Here is a 24,508-nt window from a genome sequence, read left to right as displayed (position 1 = left end):
TACATAACATGTTGATAAAGAACACTTATCAGAATGTATTAAAACAAACACATTCATTTAGTTCTGGTGGAAATAATAATTGATAAAAAGTGTTTATGTGAACAAATTTGGAAACTTCTATAGAAATTTACCATGCCTATACTCTTTGAGCCAGCAATTCCATTTCTAGTAATAAATTATAAAGATATACTTACACAGATGGAAAATGACATGTATATTAAGGTACTCACTGAAGTATCTTGTAAGCCATCTAAACATCCAAAAGTAGGAGACTTGGTAAATAAATTACAATACTGTCATAGAATGGACCATTACAGCCATTAAAAATAATTGGCAAAATCTATTTTGCACTATATGGAACAATCTCCAAAATATAATATTAACAAAAAGAAATCCAAGATATAAAACTGTATATATAGTATAACATATACATAAAAGACACATTAGTAAATATGCACATGTTATAATTGTAAAGGAATAGAGTATTTCTGGAAGTATGCCTCAGAAACTCATTTAAAGGATCACATCTAATGAAATGAACTGGCCAAGTAGAGTACAGGCAAAGGAATAACCCTACTTTTCATTATACACTCTTTGTACATTAAAAATTTTGGACTTTGTGCGTATTAGCTATCTGTTGCTGCTAAACACAGTGGCTTAAAACAAGAAACAGAATCTTACGTGGATTTTATGAATCAGGCACTTGAAAGGGGCTTAGGAGAGCCGTCCTAGCTCAGGATACCTCATTAGGTTGCAGTGCATAAGTTGGCCTGGGCGCCAATCATCTGAAGATTTGACTGGGGCTGGCACCTTCACATGGCTACTATGTTGATGTTGGTTGGTGGTGGAAAGCTTTAGTCCCCGCCCCCCCCCCACTCCCATTGTGGGACTCACCATAGGCTCTGAGTGTCTTCATGACACAGTAGTTGGCTTTCCCATTATGGACGTTCCAAAAGAAAATAATGTGGAAGCAACAATGCCTATAATGATTTAACCTCANATGAAGCTCACTGAAAGATGGCAAAAGGTTATTGAACAAAACGGGCAATATATCATTGATTGATCTTTGTTCTTTATATAAATAAATGACCTTTGGAAAACAAAGACAAAATATATCATGACTTTTCCAACAACCCAATATAAACTGGATCATTTTGAAAAGAAATTATTTTATTTATATTTGTAATCCTGGAATTCTGTGAAGAGGTTGAAAAAGTAATAGACATAGAAAAAACAGTTTATAAAGTTTATTTTAATGAAATTAGTTTCATAACCTTAAGTCCTTGTTTATTTTATATATATATATATAAACATGATTATTCTGTCATTAAGAATTTCTTAAATATAAATATGCAAAGGATGTGAATAAACAGGACTTACTAAATGACCAATTACTAATTTTAGATTCATAAGAAGTTGCAAAAATAGTACAGAAGGCTCCCTTGTTGCCTTCTCCCAGCTAACCATAATACATTACATAACCATAGTCAATTTTCAAATCCAGGAACTTGACATTGGTACAATACTAAAATACAGATCCTATTCGGATTTCACTAATTTTTATACTCACTTGTGTGTGTGTGTGTGTGTGTGTGTATGTGTGTGTGTGTGTTTGTGCAGTCTGTGAAATCTTATCAGCTATACAGATTTGTGCAACCACTACCACAGTCAAGATATAGTAACTTACATCACCACCAAGCCCTCATGTAGTCCTTTGTAAGCTACCCTATCCCCCTTTCCCCCTCATCCCTAAACATGGCAACCACTGTTCTGTTTTCCAAGACTACAATTTTTTTTTAAATTTCAAGAACATTACATAGTCAAATTCATACAGTTTGTAACCTTTTGAGATTGGCTTTTTTCATTTAGCACGAGGGCTTTGATATCCATGCAAATTTCTGTCTATATCAATACCTTATTCCTTTTTAAAACTGAATACTATTCTATGATACAAATATATCACAGTTTGTTTATCCGCTCACCTGGTGAAGGCTATTTGGATTGTTTCCAATTTGGAGCAATCATAAATAAATTTACTGTAAGTATTTGTGTAACAGGTTTTTGCAGGCATGTAAGTATTCATTTCTCTATAATAAACACTCAGGAATGTGACTGCTGAGTCATATGGAAATGTATATTTAATTTTATAAAAAATGCTAAACTTTTCCAGTGTGGCTGTGTCATTTTACATTCCCATCAGCAATGTATAAAAGATCCAGTCATTCCACATTCTCACCAGCACTTGTTATTGTCAGCATTTTTAACTTTAGATATTTGTATATGCAATGGTTTCTTGTGATTTTAATTTGCACTTCTCTGATGGCTAAAGATACTAAAAATGTTTTATATGCGTACATGCCATCTTATACATCCTCTCTTATCATTAACATTTTACAACACATGATCTGAAGAGGGACTATCCAATAATATTACCAAGTGAGCAGTTAGTAAGCTCTTCTAGGTAATTTAATAATATGACAACAGGGATAAATATATAAAAAGTTAATGACGCTATGTGAACAAAACATGTAGATAAAGATATATAATCTAACTTATTTTGAAAATATCATTATAGGGATGACTTGAGTAAAGCTATTTATTATGATAACTCAAGAAAGAGACTTAAAAGTCATAGAACATCAGGTGCTGTCAGTGGCCCTGCCACAACATGTGGACCTAACCATTTCTCCCCTTGCTCCAGATCACTTTCAACAGCTAGAATCTTCCTCTCTGTGCCTGAGGGCTTTTCCCCTGTACTGGTGAAACCTGCTACACCAACCTGGGCACTAGGCAAGTGCAGGGTCCTCTGGATTGCACTCCACAACCAAAAACAGGAAATAAATTCACACTTAATTCTGAAACCAATGTTGACACTAATTTTTCTCAAAATTTCCCCACAAGATAGAGCTCCAGCAATTTATCATGGTAGTAACTTAATAACTTTCATTAGGAGCACTGTATTCCCTGAATCACTTCCTACCATCCTGGCCAGTGTTATCTACATCTCCCAAATAGGCTATTTGTTCTAAAATCCTTGTGCTAGGTTCTGCTGGGAAAATCTACAAGTACACAATTTAAACCATCCACCATAACAAAATAAGTCTCATTAAAATAAAAATACTTAAAAGAAAAATGTAATGACAATTCATAAGATATACGTATAAGCTTTCCTTTTGCCATCTATTTAACTTTTCTACATATTAGTTACTATTTCAAAATTCTTCAACTGCAAATAAACAGCACTTTCCTCTGCATATTGAAAACATAATTTCTAACATGTACATTACATCAAAATTCAACAATAGTGAACATGTATAGATATCTAGGACTATAAATGGAAAAAATTTTCAACCTGTAAAATGTAAAAATTTTACTTCCAGGATTNAAACTAGGGCTGGCCGAGTTGCACGTTGGTTAAGAGTTGGTTTGGGACGCCAGCTCTGAGCAGCAGGGCCCCAGTTAGGATCCCACATGAGGGCCAGTGACACTGCCCTCTACAGCTAAGATGGTGAACAACAGCTCGACCTGGAGCTGGGCTGCGTGAGTCGCCGGCGACAGCGTAGGCTGCAGTGAAGCAGCAGTGGGCTGCCATAAGCTACAGTGAGTGGCTGACAGCCAGCATGAGCAGCTGGCAGCCGGTGTGAGCTACCAAGAGCCGCCATGAGTGGCCGTTCAGTGGCCGGCGACCCATCTGCCTCACCCAGGAAGAGCGCAATGGTAATACCAACATGGGCCAGTGAAGCGACGTCCTCCACAACTAGACGGAAGAACAAAAGAACAACAACTTGTCTGTTCCCCTTCCCGGATTCCCCAATAAAATCTTTAAGAAAAAAAAAACAACTATAACATTGGATGTCACAAGGCTATAGCACAAGCAAACGAGGACAAGTGTTCATCAAGCAGTCCAGTCATAAAATTTCTGTCACTCTGACATAAAGGATATGGTATATGTCTAATGAATAGAGTTAATCTTAATCATTAAGGAGTATTTCTTAGAAGTACGTGGTATTTTTTTAAAAGTATTTGAAAGACAATGTCCAATGTCATACTATTCCTGGTATAATTATATTTTACAAATGAGCAATAATTAAATATTGATTAAATAAATTGCTCCTGTATAAACTTGCCAGCCATTTTAATCTTTCAAAATTATTCATTTAAAATTGGTAATACAGAGGATATTATTTTAAAAAGGATTAAGACAGTAAGGAAGCACATGGAGTGGGAAACAATTCTCCCACAAATAGCAATTATTCCTCAGGTTTCCTCTACTGGATGCCATTTTATATATATTTTTACTGAATTTCCATTTCTATTTGTTTATTTCTTGACTCTACTCAGATTCCTGAATCTGTGAATCTGTGTACCTAGATAATATATATACATTGATACTATATCCTAGATTTCACAGAATAGTCCAGACTTCTCTTTATCAAAGCAAATGGTACATATGCCTTCATTTTCGTAGAGATCTATTTGCTTACAGTTTTGAATACTAACATTCCGAATTCCCAAACTAGGTACCAGAATACATTATATGAAACCTGGTTTAGAAAATATTTTAAAAATCAAAACTCTCTAGGTGCAGAAAACTGTCAAAAAATTTATGGGAATTTAGGGAAACCACCAAGATTTTCTCATATAATATAAACAATACAAAATGCAGAGAGATGATGAAACATTGGAAGCATTTCCTTAGATTTTTAACCAGTATGCTATACCTTTTCCTTACCCTCAACACTCACCATAAAACACTATTTTACTGGTCATGGAGAGAATCCTAAAATTATACTAAATGAATATACATCAATATGCATTTCTTAATCAAACTAAAGACAATTTATAGTAATAGAATCCACTAATATCAGCTCAAATAGTTTAAAGTCCCTTATATATGAGAAGAATAATCCTTCAAAATGGAAGGGAATTTCATCAACTGGTTTAAAAATAACAATGAAATAAAGAGCAGAACAGACAAGACTCCTTGGCCTCTGGCTTCCTTCAATATAGAAGACGTATTATAAAGGAAAAGAGTAAGCTAGCATTGATATAGTAAAGAAACCTCCACTTTAATAAATCATTTTTTCAGGAAAAGGAGAAGTCTGCAAAATCTGTGAAGGTGATTTATCTTCAGGTGAATAAAATGAACAGCAATTGATCTTGTACCTAGGGAGTGATTCTTCTTCTACCAGCTACAAATATATCTGTTAAATATCACTAGAATAGATTGGGTGGTCTCATGTTTTGAATAATTTATTTGTAAATTTGAGATTTAGGATGTATTCTGAAGTTTTATACCAAATGCCACCACTTCAGCTGGGTTATTAACATGCCCGTTATTTGTTCACTTTGTACACTTGTAAAAAAGATCCAGCATGGTGTATAGCAGCAGATAGGAATGGCACCAAATCCAAATCTGAGAAACAGAGGAGAGTCAGAGGTAAGGCCACCACAAAACAATGATTTTTAAACTAAGACATATGAAATGGGTACAAATTGGTCAAACGAAGGACAAGAACATTATAGATGGAGGAGATTGTATGTCTATGCCAGTGAAATGGGTAGCCACTAAAAGTTTCAATTTCTAGGATAACTAACTTCTGAAGAAATTATGAGTGTCCTCTAATTTAATCTATTGGGTTGTCGGAAAAGTCATGACCCATGTTTGCACAGATGGCACTAGTTCATTTTTGGAAGTACTAGAGTCATTTGCATCTATGTTATTGCTTTTTGACAGCTGACAGTTCTAGCTTCATTCTAAAAAAAATTGAGTGATTTGGTTGAGTTTTGGAGATTTTACAAGTTGAAAGTGGAAGACCAAACTGCGCATTTTTGCCATATTTTACTGTTTTACTTCCATAAAGNAAAAAATATTTGACATAGTAGAGAGATATGTCACTCTACTAGATCAAAACACAACATAACGATGTAATATTTGTAGATTAATTTCATGGACCATACGTCTCCTGTCTTTGAATTCTCCTTTAAATCAGCTGTAATGCTCACCTATTCATTCAACAATTATGACTTAAATAAAATTGTTGACATGTGATCATTTTATATTTATGAGAGTCATGATCTTGCCCTTTTAAGAATATTAGTCTGCAAAAGTACTGTGATTATTCCCATTTTACAGAAGAGGAAGCTAAACTTGAAGAAGTTAGGTGCCTCGCCCAAGTTTATACTTGCAAGGCTTTGCTTAGTTCCACAGCCTATCCCCTAGTTTAGCATAGCACTATACTATTTAGACTATTTAGTTTTTTACTTTATCTCATGTATCTTACCACAAATAGTACCAAAGAACACAAATGCTCTATAAAAGCTTTTCTTTATAAAACATGGCAGCTGACAGTACTATATTTTAATTGACAAAGACTATCCTCGTAGTCCAACCAAATAAACAAATGAGACTTTTTTCCCCCCAAAAGAAGTCTGCCTTTATTTTTCAGCTCAATCAAATGAATACATTATCCATAAGACATTTTTTTTTAAGTTTCTGAATTTTAATTCCAAAATATAAGGAAAAAGAATGGAACCAAGGCAAGAGTTTTATCCCCTGGTTGAAATTAAGTCCTGTCACTTGCAGTACTCTCACTGAAGCTCTCTATGCTTTGCTTTCAAGCAGGAGAGACACAATCTCAAATTGTATCCAGGTTTAATAGCATATCCTAGGTTAATCGAATACATTGAGGTTTATAAGGGTAAAAGTATGCCTTTCTTTTATAAAGTGGATAATTACAACACATATGTGTAGACTTATACTAGATAACCTCAGAGCATAACTAAGACAAAATTAAAAGCATATTTTACTAATAGTGGTAAAAGAATCTTTTAATGTAAAGTATAAAACAAGGTTTAAAGGATAAAAAAACTAAAAGAAAAAATGAAGCCAGGAAGGAGGGAAGGAAGGAAGGGATAAAATACAGAAGTTTGTTTTACCTTAAAGACTCTGACATAACTTAGAAGAATGTCACAAACACATTAAAAATATCATTTAGGAAAATAAAACATAGCTTTCTTCACCTTATTTTAGCTACTAATGCCTCTTACAATCAAATTCAACAAAGAAAAAGATTACCAAAGAAGGGAGGTATTAATTCATATTTAAAGTTTTTTCAACTACAAGTAGAAATCACAATTTGAATAGTCAGCTTTACTCTGCAAGAGCCAAGTTACTTAAAATTATTCATTAATCTTAAAATTGGTACTAACAGGAACCTCCTTTCTAATGACATAAAGGTTTCACAAGACCCTGTGTTGCATCACCATCTGCCACATCCTGCTCTGATATTTATAAATACAGTTGTGTTATTGACATTTCTACAATTGCTTCAGGCATAAGGCATTAGAACAGAGAATTCTCTTTGATCACTCCAATGTCATTTCTTCTTTTTAGATCTAAGCAGTTTGGGTTGTTTCCAGATTCCCAGAGGTACGTCTAGTAAAAAGCCTTTTAATAACTAGGTTTTTTCAGGTGAAATAGGTCACAAAAGAGATAATTAGAACTATGTATTAATACAGAAAAACCAATAGCTTAACATTTTTTTTAAAAAGTCTACAAAGAAAAGAGAGATGAGGCTCTTGATTTTCATTAATTTTAATTTCTAAATACCATGATTCAATTGGAAATGCTAAATGATTCCTGAAATATCACTTCTACAATTTTGTGTTCAACGTATTTTTATTGATTGAAAGATAATTATAAGTTTTTTAAACATTTTTTAGGAACTCAATGGACATAGAGTTTGGGAAAGGTTTAAAACACAATTCTGAAAAGTGGTTCATTACAGGACATATGCATAAAAAAAAATTAAATAAGTGCTCACCCTACAATCCTGTATGAAAACATAAACATACTGGTACTTAAACAGTTCTCTCAAAATTTAATTAAAAAACAAAAAACTTGGTTAAAATTTCACTAGAAGTTACTGTATTTCCCCATGTATAAGATGCACCCTTTTTCGAAAAACTTGGGGTCTAAAAACTGGGTGCGTCTTATACAGTGGTTGTAGATTTTTTTACTTGCATTTTCCGCTTTTTCGCGCTTGTTGTCTTTGTGCTCATTGTTTCACACTTGTTACTGGTATATTACGGTAGGTTACGTTTTGCCACGTTCTGCCCAGAAACAGCTCAGAAAAGATTTTTGTACCATGCTGAATTCAAGTTAAAAGTGATCCAGTTTGCAAAAGTGAATGGAAATCATGCTGCTGAACGTAAGTTTGGTCCTCCTCCAACTGAGAAAACAATCCGAGACTGGCTATGGGAAGAAGAAACCCTACTGAAAACGCCACGGCAGAAGAAGGCCATGAGAGGCAATATACGAAGACAGTGATTTGTCATCAGACACAGATGAGGACAAGCTAATGGTTGGGAGTTTTGACAGTGATGAGGAGTTGTATGAATTTTATGATGAATAAAACTTGAGTTCCATAACTTTACGTAATACATTTTTTTTCAAATTTCGGGCCCCAAAATTAAGGTGCATCTTATACATGGGAGCGTCTTATGCATGGGGAAATACGGTAAATACAAATATGAAGGCTTATCTAACTAAAAAAAGATGACAAATTGGAAGATTAAAAAGTCAATGATTAGAGAACCAAGTCAGCAGTTAGAAGATAGAAATAAGGGTCTAAGAATTCAAGAAGAGAACAAGCTAAATGTTTAATGCTTATGTGGAGAAAAGAAATCAAATCCATTACTGATGATTTTAGTATGTATATGATTAAGAAAAAAATCTGTAATTAGGAGCATACTGTCATCTCTACTAACTAAAGAAAAATGGAAGGAGAGGACTATTTGGCAAGAAACATATACAAATTTAGTGGTTTCCATGAAATGATTTGGAGTACACCACAGAAAAGGGTATTATTTTATCCCAAAGACCTTTACTTTAAGTGAGAGAAAAATGTATTTTATTTAGAAAGATGGCAGTTATTAAAAGAAACAGGAAAATAGTTGCTCTTTATTATTGAATAGAAAAGTCCTAAAAATCCATATAGCCTCAACATTTTGGGGGATGACATGCAGAAGAAATAATTTATTCCAATGATGATTTGCTTATATTCCCATAAACAAAGTTTAGAAGGCACTTAAAATATTAGATCTGATGCCCGGAACATACACAGAAATGACAAATTTTAACAAATACAGAATATTAGAAAAATCAGTTTGCAGGAAGCATACAAACAAGTGAACTTATATAGAACTTAAAACATTATATTAATACTACATGTAGCTAGTCATCAGCTTCTGAAAAATTCAATAAGTAAGAAAAAATTCCAACTCTCCAAGGAGAAACAAGGTATCTAAGAATCAGAGAAAACTGGTGTCCCTCTGTACATGCAAGGAAGAGTTGGTTTACTCAGAACTGTATTTTAAAGATAAATACTTTATTTTCCCTGACAACCTCCAATTCTTTCCAAAGTGAAGCACGCTAAAAGAAGTAGAGAGAGTATGTGAAACACTACTCAAACTTTCTAACATATAGACAAGTCAAAACTGAAGTCCTCTGAGGAAGGGAGAAAAATCTTCAGTAAGAGCAATCTGAAGTTTCCCACTAGGACACTTAGTTTCTAATTTTGCTTTGTTTACTTATCCATGGTGGCGTTTTTGTTTATCTTATTTAATCAGAATCCTTGTAAAATAGAGACCACATCACCCTGTCTGCCTCATAGACTGCTGTGAGGCTCTAATGATTGAGAGAGTAAACAGTTGTATAAAATAAGGATTACAAAAAGGTAATATAAATGAGTAGGCCAGGTTTAAGAAAACCAATAGCTCCACTATGGGCACAGAAAACAATTGGCCAGTGGCCTTAATATACAGTGACCAACTTTTTAGAAAGCCACCAAAGCACTCATACACACACACACACACACACACTTATATACATATATATGTATGTATAATGATCTACAATAAATTATGGAGCAAATTGATGGAATAGGAGGCTCTAAACTTTCCACAGAAACATAAAAAAAAAAAACCTGTCAATCATACCAACATATGTATTATGGGAAACCCAGAAGAAGAGAAAAGGGAGCACAAAAAATATTTGAAGATACAATGGCCAATAACATCCCAAATTTCATGAAATACATGATCCAAAAACTTCAGTGAATGCCAAGGAGGATAAACTCAGGAGATGCACACCAACGCTTAACCAAATTATTGAAAGACAAAGAAAAAAATCTTAAAAGCAGAAAGAGAGAAGTGACGTGTCCCTAATAAAGGTCCTCAATAAGGGGTCCTCAATAAGAAAATATGTAATTTCTCGGCAGAAACCAAGGAGGCCAGAAGGCAGTGAGATGACATATTTAAAGTGTTAGAAGAAATCAACTATCAGCCATGAAATCTGTATCAAAAGTTTATGAATTAAACAATTACAAGTCTGTGTTAATGAGCACACAATGTAAAAGATATAATCGGTGACTAATAATATAAAGGGGAAGATGGAGTTGTAAAAGAACAGAGAATTTGTATTCTATTGAAACTAAGTTGGTACTATTCAAACAAGGTTATTATAAATTTAGAATGTTAATGGTAATCCCCAAAGTAATCACTAAGAAAATAACTAAATCACTCAGTAAGTCCTCACTTAACATCAAGAGGTTCTGCAACTTGACACAAAACGACATATAACGAAATCAGTTTTACCATAGGCTAACTGATACAAACAAGAGTTAACTTTCTATAGCATCTTATCAGCATTATAACAAAATGATATTATTTGAGGGAATCAAAATGGTACACTACCAAAAATAAAAAATATATACAAACAAGTACTTGTCATGGACTGAACTGTGCCCTCCCAAAAGTCAAATGTTGAAGCCATAATCCCCAGAATTTCAGAGTGCAACTGTATTGCAAGGGCCTTTAAGAAACAATTAATTTAAAATGATGCTCCTTGGGGGGACTTGAATCTAATCAGACTGATATCCTTATAAAAACAGATAAGAACACACAGAGAAACACCAGGGGTGTGCACAGAGGTACAACTATATGAAAAGGTAGCAAGAAGAAGAGGACTCAGAAGAAACCAAAGCTGCAGACACATAGATGTTGGATTTCTACCCTCCAAAACTGTGAGAAAATTAATTTCTCTTGCAAAAGCCATCCAGTCTCTGGTACTGTTATGGCAGCCCAAGCCAACCAATAGAGTACTTATTTGAAATTATATATTATTCTGTATTATTTACTTTTCTGTTACATAATTGCTATTATTTAAACAAAACTAGAGGAATAGTTAATGGTAATTATTAGTAATTAAAAGTAGGACTAATTAAACAAATAATATCTGTGAGAAAATATAGCAATTATAGTGTTTCTTTCATTAAAATACATACAGCAACTTATTTTAATTTTTCTTAACTCTTTATTGGATGTTCAAATTTTAAAGACTATATTGTATATTCTCAACATATATAAATGTAAGGGTTTTTTGTTTTGTTTTGTTTTAGCTGAGCCATCCTGCCACCTGTTGGCAGCTGTTGGCAGCTGAGCTCAGGCTGAGAATCGAACCAGCGACCCTGTTGCTCGGAGCTCACTCTTGAATGAGCTCTTAACCAACTGAGCCACTCGACCAGCCCTGTAAGGTTTTTTTTTAAAAAAACAGTGAGTAAAGTTGGATTAAACATATTACCAAATTTTAGGAAAAATAAGATTTTTCTTTTTGTCCCATGAAATAGAATACTTTTACTCTTTGTGTTTCCTTTCCAATAATACTTTTCTGAACTGACAGGAACCATTAGGACATCCTTCTTATATATGTAGTAAAACTGAATATAGCTAAATGTAAATTTCACTTTGACTTACTGCTCTGCTCTTATCAAGTCCACACTCTTGGTGTCAGGCCAGTGTGACGACATCAAACTAAATATCTTCTCAACCAAAGCATTTGAACATGGAATACGTAGAATTTTACTTACTAGCAACAGCTGGTATTTAGATATACGAGTATAAGAATTAGTTTCTAGCTCTACAAAACATCCACCTACCTTGAATCTAAATGCTTGTTTTGGTATTCCAGCTGTTTATCAATCATGTCCTTTTCATTTATAGATTCATTATATATGCTATCCATCTCTAAAATGAACATCATTTCAAAACACTCCGAAGCACATGGGTAATTTCAATTTGTGCCGTCAAAATTGGGTTGCAAATAAGTTACAGTTTTAGTAAGAAAAGTGAGAAAGTCTTATCTAACTTGCCTGCCCTTTTGTGGTGACCTTCCCCTCATTTCAGTTATCAAGCAGTCATGTTACACAAAAATGAGTTGTTTGTTGTATGAGTATTTTTGTAGCCTCCTTATGGCCTATTCAAATATCAACAAACACTGTAGAAGAAATAGCATATAAATTTCTGTTTCACTGTAATCTTTTTCTCCATTTTCATCTTCAGGGTATTACCACATTAGACAAAGACATTTTTCTTGTCTCCCATTTTAAAACTATGTTACTGCAGGATATCTTATCTAAGTCCAGCAAGAACTATTGTCATCTTTTAGGCACATGTCCAAGGAGGCTATCTCCTTCCATATCTTTAAAATAAAAAATCCCATTAAGTAATTCTATACATTTTGAGAAAATTGAAGTGACCAAAACATTCACTAGGAAAGAAAGTATCAATATCACAGGTAAGCAAATAAGACCTCCTTTCCACAGTACTGTGTATGAAGTGCACAGGATATTCAGCAGATGAGATCATTTTATTTTCATTAATAAGTTTACAGTGAATGGAATTTGCCAAAATTTAAAATTGTACTCTGTCAAATATGCAGATGAGAAAAGTTTAGAATTGTATTTGGACATGATATCAACAATATTTTGTTTTATGTTGCCTGTGGTTTCATTAAAATCTCCAAGAACATGATTTTACAAATCAAAGTATCAAAGAGTGATGGGAACATTTTCGTGTTGACGTGATTTGCCACATCACTTGATCTATCCAAGTACGACTGTTGGTGAGATCTGACAGAATGAGGTCTGCGTTGTAAAGTGCTGACCTTTACTCTCCAGATGACTTTCAGCTCATATTTCACAGAGATAATGACTTCTGCAAATAATGTTCCCTTTCAATGTTTCTGCATATTTTTCCACAGCTAGCATGTAACACTCATTTTGTTTATTCATTGATCCACTGAAGGACACTTGCACTGCTCCCACCTTTTGGCTAGTGTGAATAATGCTGCTATGAACATGAGTGTACAAATATCTCTTCAAGACCCTGCTTAAATTCCTTTGAGTACGTATGTCTACTCATGCAGACCTGTCTTAGTCTGCTCATGCTGCCATAACAAAATACCATAAACTGAATGGGGTAAACAACAGAAACTTACTCCTCACACTTCTGGAGGCTAAGAAATCCAAGACCAAGGTGCAGTTGATTCAGACCCTAGTGAGGTCTCTCTTTCTGTCTTGTAGATGGCCTCCTCTCACTGTGTCCTCATGTGGCAGGGGAGGGAAGTGAGCGAGCAACCTCTCTGTGTCTCTTCTTATAAGGACACTAATTCCTCATGAGCGGACCCCTCCTGACCTCACCCAACCATAATAACCTCTCAAAGGCCACATCTCCAAATACCATCACATTGGGGATTAGGGCTTCAATATATGAATTTTGGGGGACACAAACATTCAGTTGATAGCATACTCTGAAGTGGAATTGCTGGATCATATGGTAATTCAGTTCGTAATTTTTTGAGAAACCGCCATACTATTTCCATAGTACAGTGGGTACACAATTTTACATTCCCACCAATAGTGTACAGGGTTCCAATTTCTCTACATTCTTGCCAACACTTGTTATTTTATGTTTATGTGATAGTAACTATCCTAATGGGTGTGAGATGGGAAGTATAACTTTTAAAGGAATTAAATCTCACATTAAAGTTAATATACAAAATAGGAAAAAAAAAAAAACAGAAAAAATCTAGAATTACCCTTGCTTCCTTGTGACAGTCTCTGAGAGGCTCCATAAACAGTTTGAAAAAAAAAAAATCTTAGGAAATAGACTGATGACTCATGCTGGGGGCAGGGGGAGGGCACGTAGTTCAAGTTGGGTAGAAGAAAACTGCTATTTAGGGTATTTGTTTCAGTTTTCCTAGCTCAAATTTAACCTCCTAAAATCTAGGACATGAGATAAAAATCCTACTGAGAAAATGGGAGTTATCATGATTCAACTAGGAATTGAACATCCCGGTGGAGGTGTGCTTGGGAAAATGTACAGGGTTTTGCCTTCGAGTTTACAGAAACTTAAGAAATCACATATGTGAGTACTGATATGTTTTTATCCTGATTCTTATAGATTTGTTTGTCTTTTAGGGGTAGAGAGACTGGCTCCTATAACATTATATTGCAGTTAATAGTTTATAGTTCTCTCTCTCCACCCACCATCCCCATCCCCAAACACATTTTCACTATAACAAAAGCTTCAAGAGTATGGAACAAGTTGATTGATTATTAGCTTTTTGTTCACCAACATCTAACAGACTACCTGGCACACAACAGGAATTTAATAATGGACAAGGAAGAAAGGGAGGAAGAGAAGAAAAATGTTAGAATGGTGGTTAAAGAGAAAGGAAATGGTAAGTTTCAAAATGTAAGCAAGAATTTTGTAAACAGGGAACATTTCTTGTTTATCAGTGTGTCTATCATATAGCACAGCACTTCACACATACCGATACATGTTGGCTGAACAGAACTGAATTGCTCTGCATATGGTAGGAAAGAAAGATTGCTAGTCTGACAATCACGATAGGATTTCAACCACAGATATACCACTAATAACAAAATACAACTATTGGATGAGCCAACTAAAACTTTAAATTTATTTCCTTACTAAAAATAGGAACAAATAAACAATTACTAGAATACATTGTTACAATGCACATGAAGTATTGTCAAAATTACAAACGAACAAGTTAGGCAATGATTTTTTTATTAATGAGACTAATTATCAGGCAGAAATCCATGGGAGGTCTTGATATTTATATGTAAATAATAAATTTTGGGAAGGTAGAAATGGATGAAGATGCTCAAGAAAGGAGAGACTTTATTAGCGGTTGGCTAACAGTCTCCGAGATCTAGGAGGAACAACTGAAGAGGTAGTAGTATGTGCTTTGACAGACTGAGGCTTTAAAAAACGGTATCTGGACAAAACTGTGTTCCCGCCCTAAAAATGCATATGTTAAAGCCCTAAACCAGTGACTATATTTGGAGATAGGATCTTCAAGGAAATAATTAAGTTAAATGAGGTCCTAAGAGTGGGCCCCTCATCCAATAGGACTGGTATCCTTATAACAGGAAGAAACACCAGAGATGTCTCTTTTCTTATGGGCACAGAAGAAAGGTCATGTGAGGACAAAAGAGAAGGTAGCTATCTAAAGCCAGGAAGAGGACCTCTCCAAAACCCATCCTGATGGAACCTTGGTCTTGGACTTCTAACCTCCAGAACAGTGAGAAAATAAAATTCTCTTCTTTAAGCCACCAGTCTGTGGTATTTTGTTATAGCAGCCTGAGTGGAAAAACACATGATCTAAGGATGAAAAGTCAAGTGTCCTTTTCTGTTAATTTAAACTCACAAAGTGACCAGCAAAATGTTCTACAAAAACAATACAAATCAATGGACAAACACAAAGACCTTCTCCTCAGGCCACTGCACATAAATGACCACCTTAAAGATTAATTTTCACAACATAAAATATGTTAATACTATGATTAAATGTGAGCTTTGTCAGTGTGGAGGATAATTACACTGTATGTCTAAATCAACTAAAGAATTAGTTAAAAAAATAGAAATTGTTTAACCACTATGTGTCAATTTTCCACTTCTCCAGTTCTTATAGTTAATAAAATTCAAAGGGAAAGCATTAATCCATGAAAAATCAAAATGACCGAAATCCATCAGAGTTGACCTATGTCTCCACTGAGTGGGGTTTTGAGCTAGTTTTCAAATCGCAGAGGTAAGAACCAGAGTATTTAAAGCTTTTTCATGTCCTTCATAATTGGAAGCTTAAACAGAACACTAAGCCTCTCCATCAAGGTTAGATTAGGCTGGTGAGTCAAAGAGTCTATGTCAAATGAGTTTATCCAATTATCCACTAAAGGAAATATATATGGGATGTAACAAATTTATAAATACATACATATATACAAATTTATATATGTATATATGTATGTGAAAGATATACCCCAATATAGACATACAGGTATATAAATATAAATATACCTTTATTTATGTATACAGATATACAGAGGGTGTCAAAAATATATATACACATTTTNGGCTGGCAGCCAGTGTGAGCTGCCAAGAGCTGCCGTGAGCGGCCATTCAGAGGCCGGCAACCCGATCTGCCTCACCCGGGAAGAACGCAATGATCACAATACCAACATGGGCCAGAGAAACAACATCCTCCACAACTAGACTGACAAACAAAAAAACGACAGCAACTTGTCTGTTCCCCTTCCCCCGATTCCCCGTCACTGTTCCCCTCTCTCAATTCCCCAATAAAATCTTTAAAAAAAAAGCATTCTTCCAGTGTTCAACTCTGGACTTATCATGGTGATCACTACTTTAGGTATATAAATGTTGAATAACTACTGTGTACACCTGAAACTAATGTAACATGTTAGCTATATTTTAATAAAAATCTTAAAGAAAATATGTTTTTGTTTCAAAAAGTCCTCAAAATTTGACATATATTCCTCATTTTGTTTCTGAGATTTACACCAAGATTTAACTAAGACCATCTTACACTTCATTGATTAAAATGAAAATAAAATACTATGCCAAATGGAGTTGTTGTACTTCTATTACCTTCAGTTTTTCTTGCGCAATATTTTGTTCATTATGAACAGATTCTGATAAAATTGAGACCAACCACATCACTACTGTTGATTCTCAATTAGTTCTTCAGTTCATTTCCCTTGCCTAACTCTAAGAAAACTACATATGGTTTAAACCACTGGTATTTTTTACTTTCTGCCAATACACAAACCATGCTTTTCTGTGTGTTGAAAACATTCCCATGAATAATTATAATAGTCTCCAAAGAGACCAGATGGCAACAAACTCTAGAACAGATCTGGAAGCTAACCATAAATTTACCTTTTCATAGTCTTACCATCAAAATACAGTTCTTTGTGCTAAAAAATTCTAGCGATGAAAAACAATGAGTACACATTGAATTTAAATAAAAAGATATACAATCATGTTAGGAGGGTCTTTCATAACTACACACACCCCTCTTCTATTATTATCATAAATAATTTTTAACAGAGCATCAGCTTGATAGAGTATGACATTACTAATCACATTATATAGTGATTTTTACATTAGCAAAATTCTATTAAAGTAGACCTCAAGAAATACAATCCAGCTAATGGTAGTAGATTATTTGAAATTAAAGGAATAAAAATATAGGTTAATATTATATAGAGTTACCCCGATTATTCTGTTATTCTCCTGGGAAACATAATTAAATTATTCTGGCCCAAAGCAAAAGTTAGCCAAAGAATAGCTTATTTTGATACTTTTCAGTTTAAGCTACAATGCTGATGTGCAATATTAGCTATATTTTCTGGATTCATTGTAACATTGTAATCTATAATTCTCATATTATTCTTATAGCTCAAAACAACATATACATGGCAAAGGGAGGCTAGAGAGAGAAAACAAAGAGAAATAAAAACAAGAGGAGAGAAAAAGAAAGTTTAAATAGAAACAGAAAATATAAATGGGGGGGCATGAAAGGCAAAGATTGTAGAAAACAAATAAAAACAATGTCTGTTCAACAAGTACTTTATCTTTTTTATTTGATATTGTAAATCAGGTTTATGGTTTGTATACATAGTCTATTAATTTAAGTGCCTCGATATTTTAATTTTAAATTCAACTAATTTATTGATTCTTTTTTTATAATAGTTTTCACTTTATTATATTGAGATTTTCCACAATGGAATCAACAAAGATAGTGTTAATTTATTTCCCTCTATTATCAATAAAATATGATGCTGACATTGGAGAGATAGATTTTATCATAGTAAGAAAGCATCTATCTATTATCAGGAATGGATGGTGTTTTAGCATCTCCAGAGGAGATCCTATTGCTTTCTTGTTGTATTCATATGTGAGCAAAATAATTGATTTTGTAATATTGAACCATCCTTGGATTCCCAGAATTAACCCTATTTCCCAACTGGATCATTGACTATTATTAATGTGGTACTAGATTCTATTGACAAATATTTTATCTGGAATTTTTACAATAGTCATAAATAGTATTAATCTACATTTTTCCTTTATGTTTTATGTTTGTTTACTTCTTTGTCTTTCTGCTATCCTTGTTGGGATATGGTATCAATGTAAGACCACCTTGGAAAAAAAGAATCTGAAGCTTTTATTCTCCTATGTTGCCAAATGGTTTAGAATTATCTTAGAATTATCCGCTCTTCATACATTTGGCATATTTTCCTGGTGTAGTCACCCAGGACTATTATTCTTGTGGAGAGAAAGCTCTTTGATAATNTAGAGCGGCTGTCCAGTGACTGGCAACCGATCTGCCTCACTTGGGAAGAGCACAATGATAATACCAACATGGGCCAGTGAAACAACATCCTCCACAACTAGACTGAAGAACAAAAGGACAGCAACTTGTCTGTTCCCCTCCCCCAATTCCCCAATAAAATCTTAAAATAAATAAATAAATAAATAAATTTCTTAAGGGTATCTAATATAAATGTTAATTTTTAAAATTCAGTCATGTGTCACTTAAAGATAGGGATACTTTCTGAGAAATGTGTTGTTAGGCAATTTCATGTTGGAGCAGTGGTCAGTTTAAGGAACTCTGTGGTATTCATAAAAAGCAAAGGGTGTTTAACACGGAGAGGGTGTAGAACTATGGACTGAATATTCTGACTTCGGAAATTTGTTTTTGGTTCCATTGACCCTATGTGGCACAAAGGGCTCTCTCTGGCATTGAAATGATGGAAGAAATAAAACGTATCTATGCTTCACATCATGACAAGCTGGAAATGTTCAGGGTACCACAGAAAGCTTTTACTAAAGTGGCGGTGGCACTTACTACTTGTTAAGGTGGCTCCTTGTGGACCTGTGTCCTTGTACAGGATCTGAGGTCCTCAACAAAGAATTCACAGCAATGTCCTCTGAAGACCTTCAGGCTCGATCCTGGGAGGGCCACAGCACCCTCTGAATATGTACCACTGAGGGGACCAGCTCTCTATGCTGAAACAGGTCAGTGGCTCACTGACTGGGATGGAATCTGCACTCAAAATTGAGGTGCTGTGGGAGGGAATCTCATGCCAAGCCCCACAGACATCACTCCTGTCAGAGAAAAAAAATTCTTCCTGAACTACATATCCTTCCAGCTCTCACAGGAAATTCAGCTCCATTATAATCTTACGGGGCCACCGCCACATATGCGGTCCACCACTGACCAAAATGTCATTACGTAGCATATGACTGTAGTTATAAAGTGAACACCTGTGTAACAACCACCATCAAGCATAGGCAGACAGACAGACAGACAGGAAATGACATATATGTGCGTAACCATGTCTGGGCTCTTCATTCTGTCTCTATATCTCTATCTGTATATCTACCCCTGCACAAACTCCATTTTGTCTTAATTACTATTGTTTTTTAAGTCTTAATGATTTAAGACTTGTTCTTCTTCATGAGTGCTTTGACTATTCTTAGTCCTTTTGCACAAACTAGATGTCAATTTCTAAAAAAAAAAACCTTGTCAGGATTTTGACTAGGATTGCATAATCATACACACACACATACACATACACACACACACACACACACACGTACACAGAGAAAAAAAGTGATTATCTTTCCAGTATTCATAAATGGTCCAATTCGTGATCACAATATATTTATTTAGGTCTTTAATATCTCTCAATTAAGTTTCATAATTTTGCCATAAACCCTACAAATCTTTTACTAGAGTCACTACTTCATACTTCCTATGTTTTAATATTATTGTATGTGATGTTTGTTTAAACCTAATTTTTATTTGTTGCTGGTATTTAGAAGTATAACTATAATTTTTTATCTAGTCAAGTTGCTAACATCTCTAATTAATTCTAATGATTTATCTATTTTGCCATATATACATAATTATCATTTGTGAATAATGACAATTTTTCCTCCCCTTTTCCTGCCTTAGTGCAGAGAGTAGGACCTGGACTATAAGATGCATAGAGAAAAAAATAGTAGAGGATGGTAATAAGCAAACTTAGTCTTATTCCAAGTTTTGGCCTGGTAAATCCTGAGGAATACTGATAAATAGCAGGGGAGGTCCATTTCCCAAAACTGGAAGTCTCTCAGAGAAGTATTTAATTTTTCATGCTGATTTATTTTTACTGTATGTTTGTATTGCTTCCACTAAAGAGTTAAAGTTTTAAAATGTTATAGGCCTATATATACTAATAGATATTTTCCATATATTTCAATTTAGAAATCTTAAACTATCAAAATACATGCACAATATAATCCAACAAAATTACAATATACATACGTATATTGCAAACAAAATTACCCAATATACATATGTACTAAAAAGGACCTGGAAGAGCACAACCAAGGTGTTAACAGTGGTTAGCTCAGAATAGAAGCAATTATGGATCTTGTACACATTTGTTTTGATTGTGTAATGAGCATATAAACCGTTCTGTAATAAAAACATTTTTAAGTCTACTTTATTTTATAATGTAGAACAGAGCAATTTTCCATAAAATTATTTTAAAAGATATACATACAGAACAAAGTCAAATAAAAAGCACAGAGCAGAGAAATGATTCTGAATGAAAGACGCAGGGAAAGTTTAAGATTTAGAACTGGAATTTGACAGATAAGGGAGAAAAAATTTTTCAGAGCTGAGGGTAAAACAAACAAAAAAATGACACGCAGAGAAACAAGTTAAACACTGAGTAAAATATAGGTCAAAATCAAAGTAGTAAAAACTGACAAAGAAAAGGTATATTATTCACTCTGCCAGGCTAATAAATTTAGATATCATTCAGTAGGCAACTAGTAATTATCAAAAAAGGCAGATTTTTTTTTTTNAGAAGCCATAAGGTTTAATTATATTTAAAAAACTAAAAACTTTGGCACAGTAAAAGCCACTATAAGCATAGTTAAAGTACAAATAACAAATAATAAATTCTGTCAATTTATAGAATAAAAAGGAACACTACCCATAAGATGTGAGGAATTTCTACAAACCAATGACATGAAAAATTAAAAAATAGCCATAGGATTTGACAAGTAAGAAAAAAGAGATGTACATGAACAATAAACACATTAAAAGATGTTCAAGTTTACCAATAACCAAAGAAATACCAATTAAAATAATTTTGGTTGATTAGATAGGCAATGACTGCTACAATCCTAATTCTAAACCACCAATACTATTCTATAGCAACAAAATATACATTGGAACAGTTATGCACAATGACCAAAAGTCTAGAATCGTTTTGATTCCATTTCTTTATAATTTTAAAAATAATTAACCAACCTGGGCCACTTTCATTGAATTCTGGGTAGAACCACCAGCATAATATTCAACTTTGAATTTTTTTACAAGTTCTTCAAACCTGTAAGGAAATCACAGTAGAAAAAGTAAGTTAGCATCTGTCAGCGTCACAATGCAAATTTTTCTGATTAGGTCATTAAAAGAGTGGAATTTTTGAATTACATAATTATGTTGAAGAAATGAATTAAAATACTATATGAAAAACAACTTAGCTAAATTTCCATACTTAAGAAATTTATTCCATAAATGTACAACTATAAGAATTTAAAATATATAGGCTTTCCATAACTAATCATTAAATTAAACAAAAGATAGAAATAAAAATTTGTAAATAATTATAAGCAATGCATACTTTCCTATATTAAGTGTTGATCTCTAGAATCCTTATAAATGTATATTTAATAAGTTTTAAAAGTTTTAGATCATAAAGTTTAAAATTTAAAGAATAGAGAAACTATACTGGGTTGTATGATGCTAGGCAAGTTGCTTGGTGACACAATTTCTGTATATAACACATAAAGGCACAGAGAGAGATGATCTAAGCTTCGATACCTCATTATTTGGGTATATGATTAAAGATACAGAACTTTCCTCCAGGAAAATACATATACTCACATATATGCAACTTTTCATACAAGATGATCCACGTACACCCCTCCTACACACCCCCAGACACTGATTTGAATAAGTCTCAAATTAGATGGCATTTACTAATCTGGATCATAAATTAGGCTATCTCTACTACATATCTCTAACATGTTAGATGCTGTGGGAGATATCTAAAGGGCATAGGCATGTACTTTAATTTCAAAGATTTATAAGCTTTGGAGGGACAAAAGAATGGTTACACATGAAAAAAGAGAAAATTAGAAAATACCAATTTCTCAACAAAATGTATACAATACACTTAGAATATTTTCATTAACTAAAAAATCAATCCCATACCCTTTAGGAATGAAAACTAAATCTCGCCATCATTTTGCCCCACCTCAAGCAACGACTAATCTACTTTCTATCTCTGTAATTTTGCCTAGACATTTCATATAAATGGAATCATATAATACATGTATAGTTTTGTTAACTGGATTCTTTCACTTAGAATGTTATCAAGGTTCATACGTGCTGTAGCATATATCAGTACTTTATTCCTTTTTATGGCTGAATAACATTCTATTATATGGATATACCACATTTTTTTTTCCATCCATCCAGCAATGAACACCTGAGTTGCTTTCATCTTATAGCTATTGTGAATAATGCTGCTATGAACATTCACATACAAGGTTCTGTGTGGACATAATATTTTCATTTCTCATCACTATATACCTTGAAGTGGGGCTGCTGAATCAAATGTTAACTCTATGTTTAACTTTTTGAGGAACTGCCACACTATTTTCCACTATGTGCCTAATTTTTTCTCAGAAACAATACAGGGAAATCTGCCTAATTACTATATGAAAAAGACACAACTAGAGAATAATAGTTTCTATAAATTAACTTTACCATTGTTAATTTTTTTAAAAACTCATTAAGTGAATGGATGACATGAGCAATAAAAATGGGCACAAATAAAAAAAATAAGATGAAGAGAATAAAGCTGAAGTTAAGAAAAATACCCAGAAATTGCACAGAAAATATGAGATGAAAAGTATGAAAGACAAATTAAAAGGCACTGAGGATGGATTAGGTGGCCCAAGATTCATTTAACAAGAATGACAGAAGAATAGAGATAATGAAGGGTAAAAAAAAATAGAGATAATGAAGGGAAAAGTTCTGAAAAAAGAAAAAATATATATAATCTTCAGATTTGTCCAAACACAAAGCAAGTCTACTAAGGAGTGGGGGCTAGGATTCATACTTGGACATACTTGTTAAATTTCAGAATCTCATATTAAGAGAAAAACTTAAAAGCTTCTAGAGTGAAAATTAACAGATTACCTAAAAAGGAATAAGAATCAGAATAACATCAGACTTCATAAAGAATACAGGATGTGAAAAGGCAATGGTATATTGTATTCTGTGCTAGAAGAAAAAAAAATGTTTTCAAAACAGAATTCAATATCCATTCAGATTATTAACTCAATGGTAAGGAAAAATATTCCCCAGCCTTTACCCATACAAAAAAATATATTACTAGGGAGGAGGTGTATCAATCAAAAGGAAATATAGAAAGATGGCATGGATTTTTAAAAAGTGAAAAAGTTAGAACTGTTTATGATTTTGGAAAAGTCAAGGAATCCAGAAAGAAATTTAAAGTGGATCCTTATTACATGTAAAACTCTACCCTAAGTAGCAAAACTTTTAATAACAAAGGATTGTATTTTCTATAAATCTATCCAATCACACTACTTGGTTCTACAGAGAATAATATTTACCTAATTCTCTGGTAATTATGTTTCATTTTTTATTTTAGAATCTATGCAGATGTGAAACAGATAACATTTATTTACCTATAGTTGTGAAACTATGTAAAAACATCATATATAACACTGACATTTTGAAGGTGGGAGAGTGGCAAGGTGAAAGGAAAAGCATTCTAATTCTCTCTCCTTTAATTGAAAACAGTAAGTATCTCAAATGTTAAAAATCAACTTTTCAAAAAGAGATTTTAAGTATATTGTTTAAAGTCAATCAGTAGGAAAATTAAAATATATGAAATAATGTAAATAAGACAATGAGGAAGGGAAAAAATGGTAAAATAGTATGACTGCACTATATTCTTTATCTTCTAAACAAGAGTAAATAGAAGTGTAAATTTATTAATTCAAGAATGGGGCATAACCATATTATTTAGATTTATAATGGTAAGCTAAAAACATTAACCATTAGTATTTGCAGATCTATGAAGTAGAGGGAAGTTTTTTTTTTTTAGTTCAGTTTTGTTTTATTATAAATTTCTTGGGCTGGCCGAGTGGCGCCCAAGTGTGGCTAAGAGTTGGCTTGGGA

General features: G+C 33.5%; 1 protein-coding gene across 4 annotated transcripts in view; it reads right to left on the bottom strand.

Annotated features, from left to right (window-relative positions):
* Window positions 1-24,508, bottom strand: part of ADK (adenosine kinase) — a 537,152-nt gene that overhangs the window by 318,319 nt on the left and 194,325 nt on the right. For all 4 annotated transcript variants that reach the window (XM_019626043.1, XM_019626068.1, XM_019626051.1 and 1 more), the window contains exon 4: window positions 21,545-21,623. In XM_019626043.1, coding sequence (XP_019481588.1) covers window positions 21,545-21,623 — 79 coding nt within the window. The remainder of the gene's footprint in view (window positions 1-21,544; window positions 21,624-24,508) is intronic.

This window comes from Hipposideros armiger, unplaced genomic scaffold (genome assembly GCF_001890085.2).
Source record: "Hipposideros armiger isolate ML-2016 unplaced genomic scaffold, ASM189008v1 scaffold_15, whole genome shotgun sequence".
NCBI lineage: Eukaryota > Metazoa > Chordata > Mammalia > Chiroptera > Hipposideridae > Hipposideros > Hipposideros armiger.
This window is presented reverse-complemented; position numbering and strand designations above follow the sequence as displayed.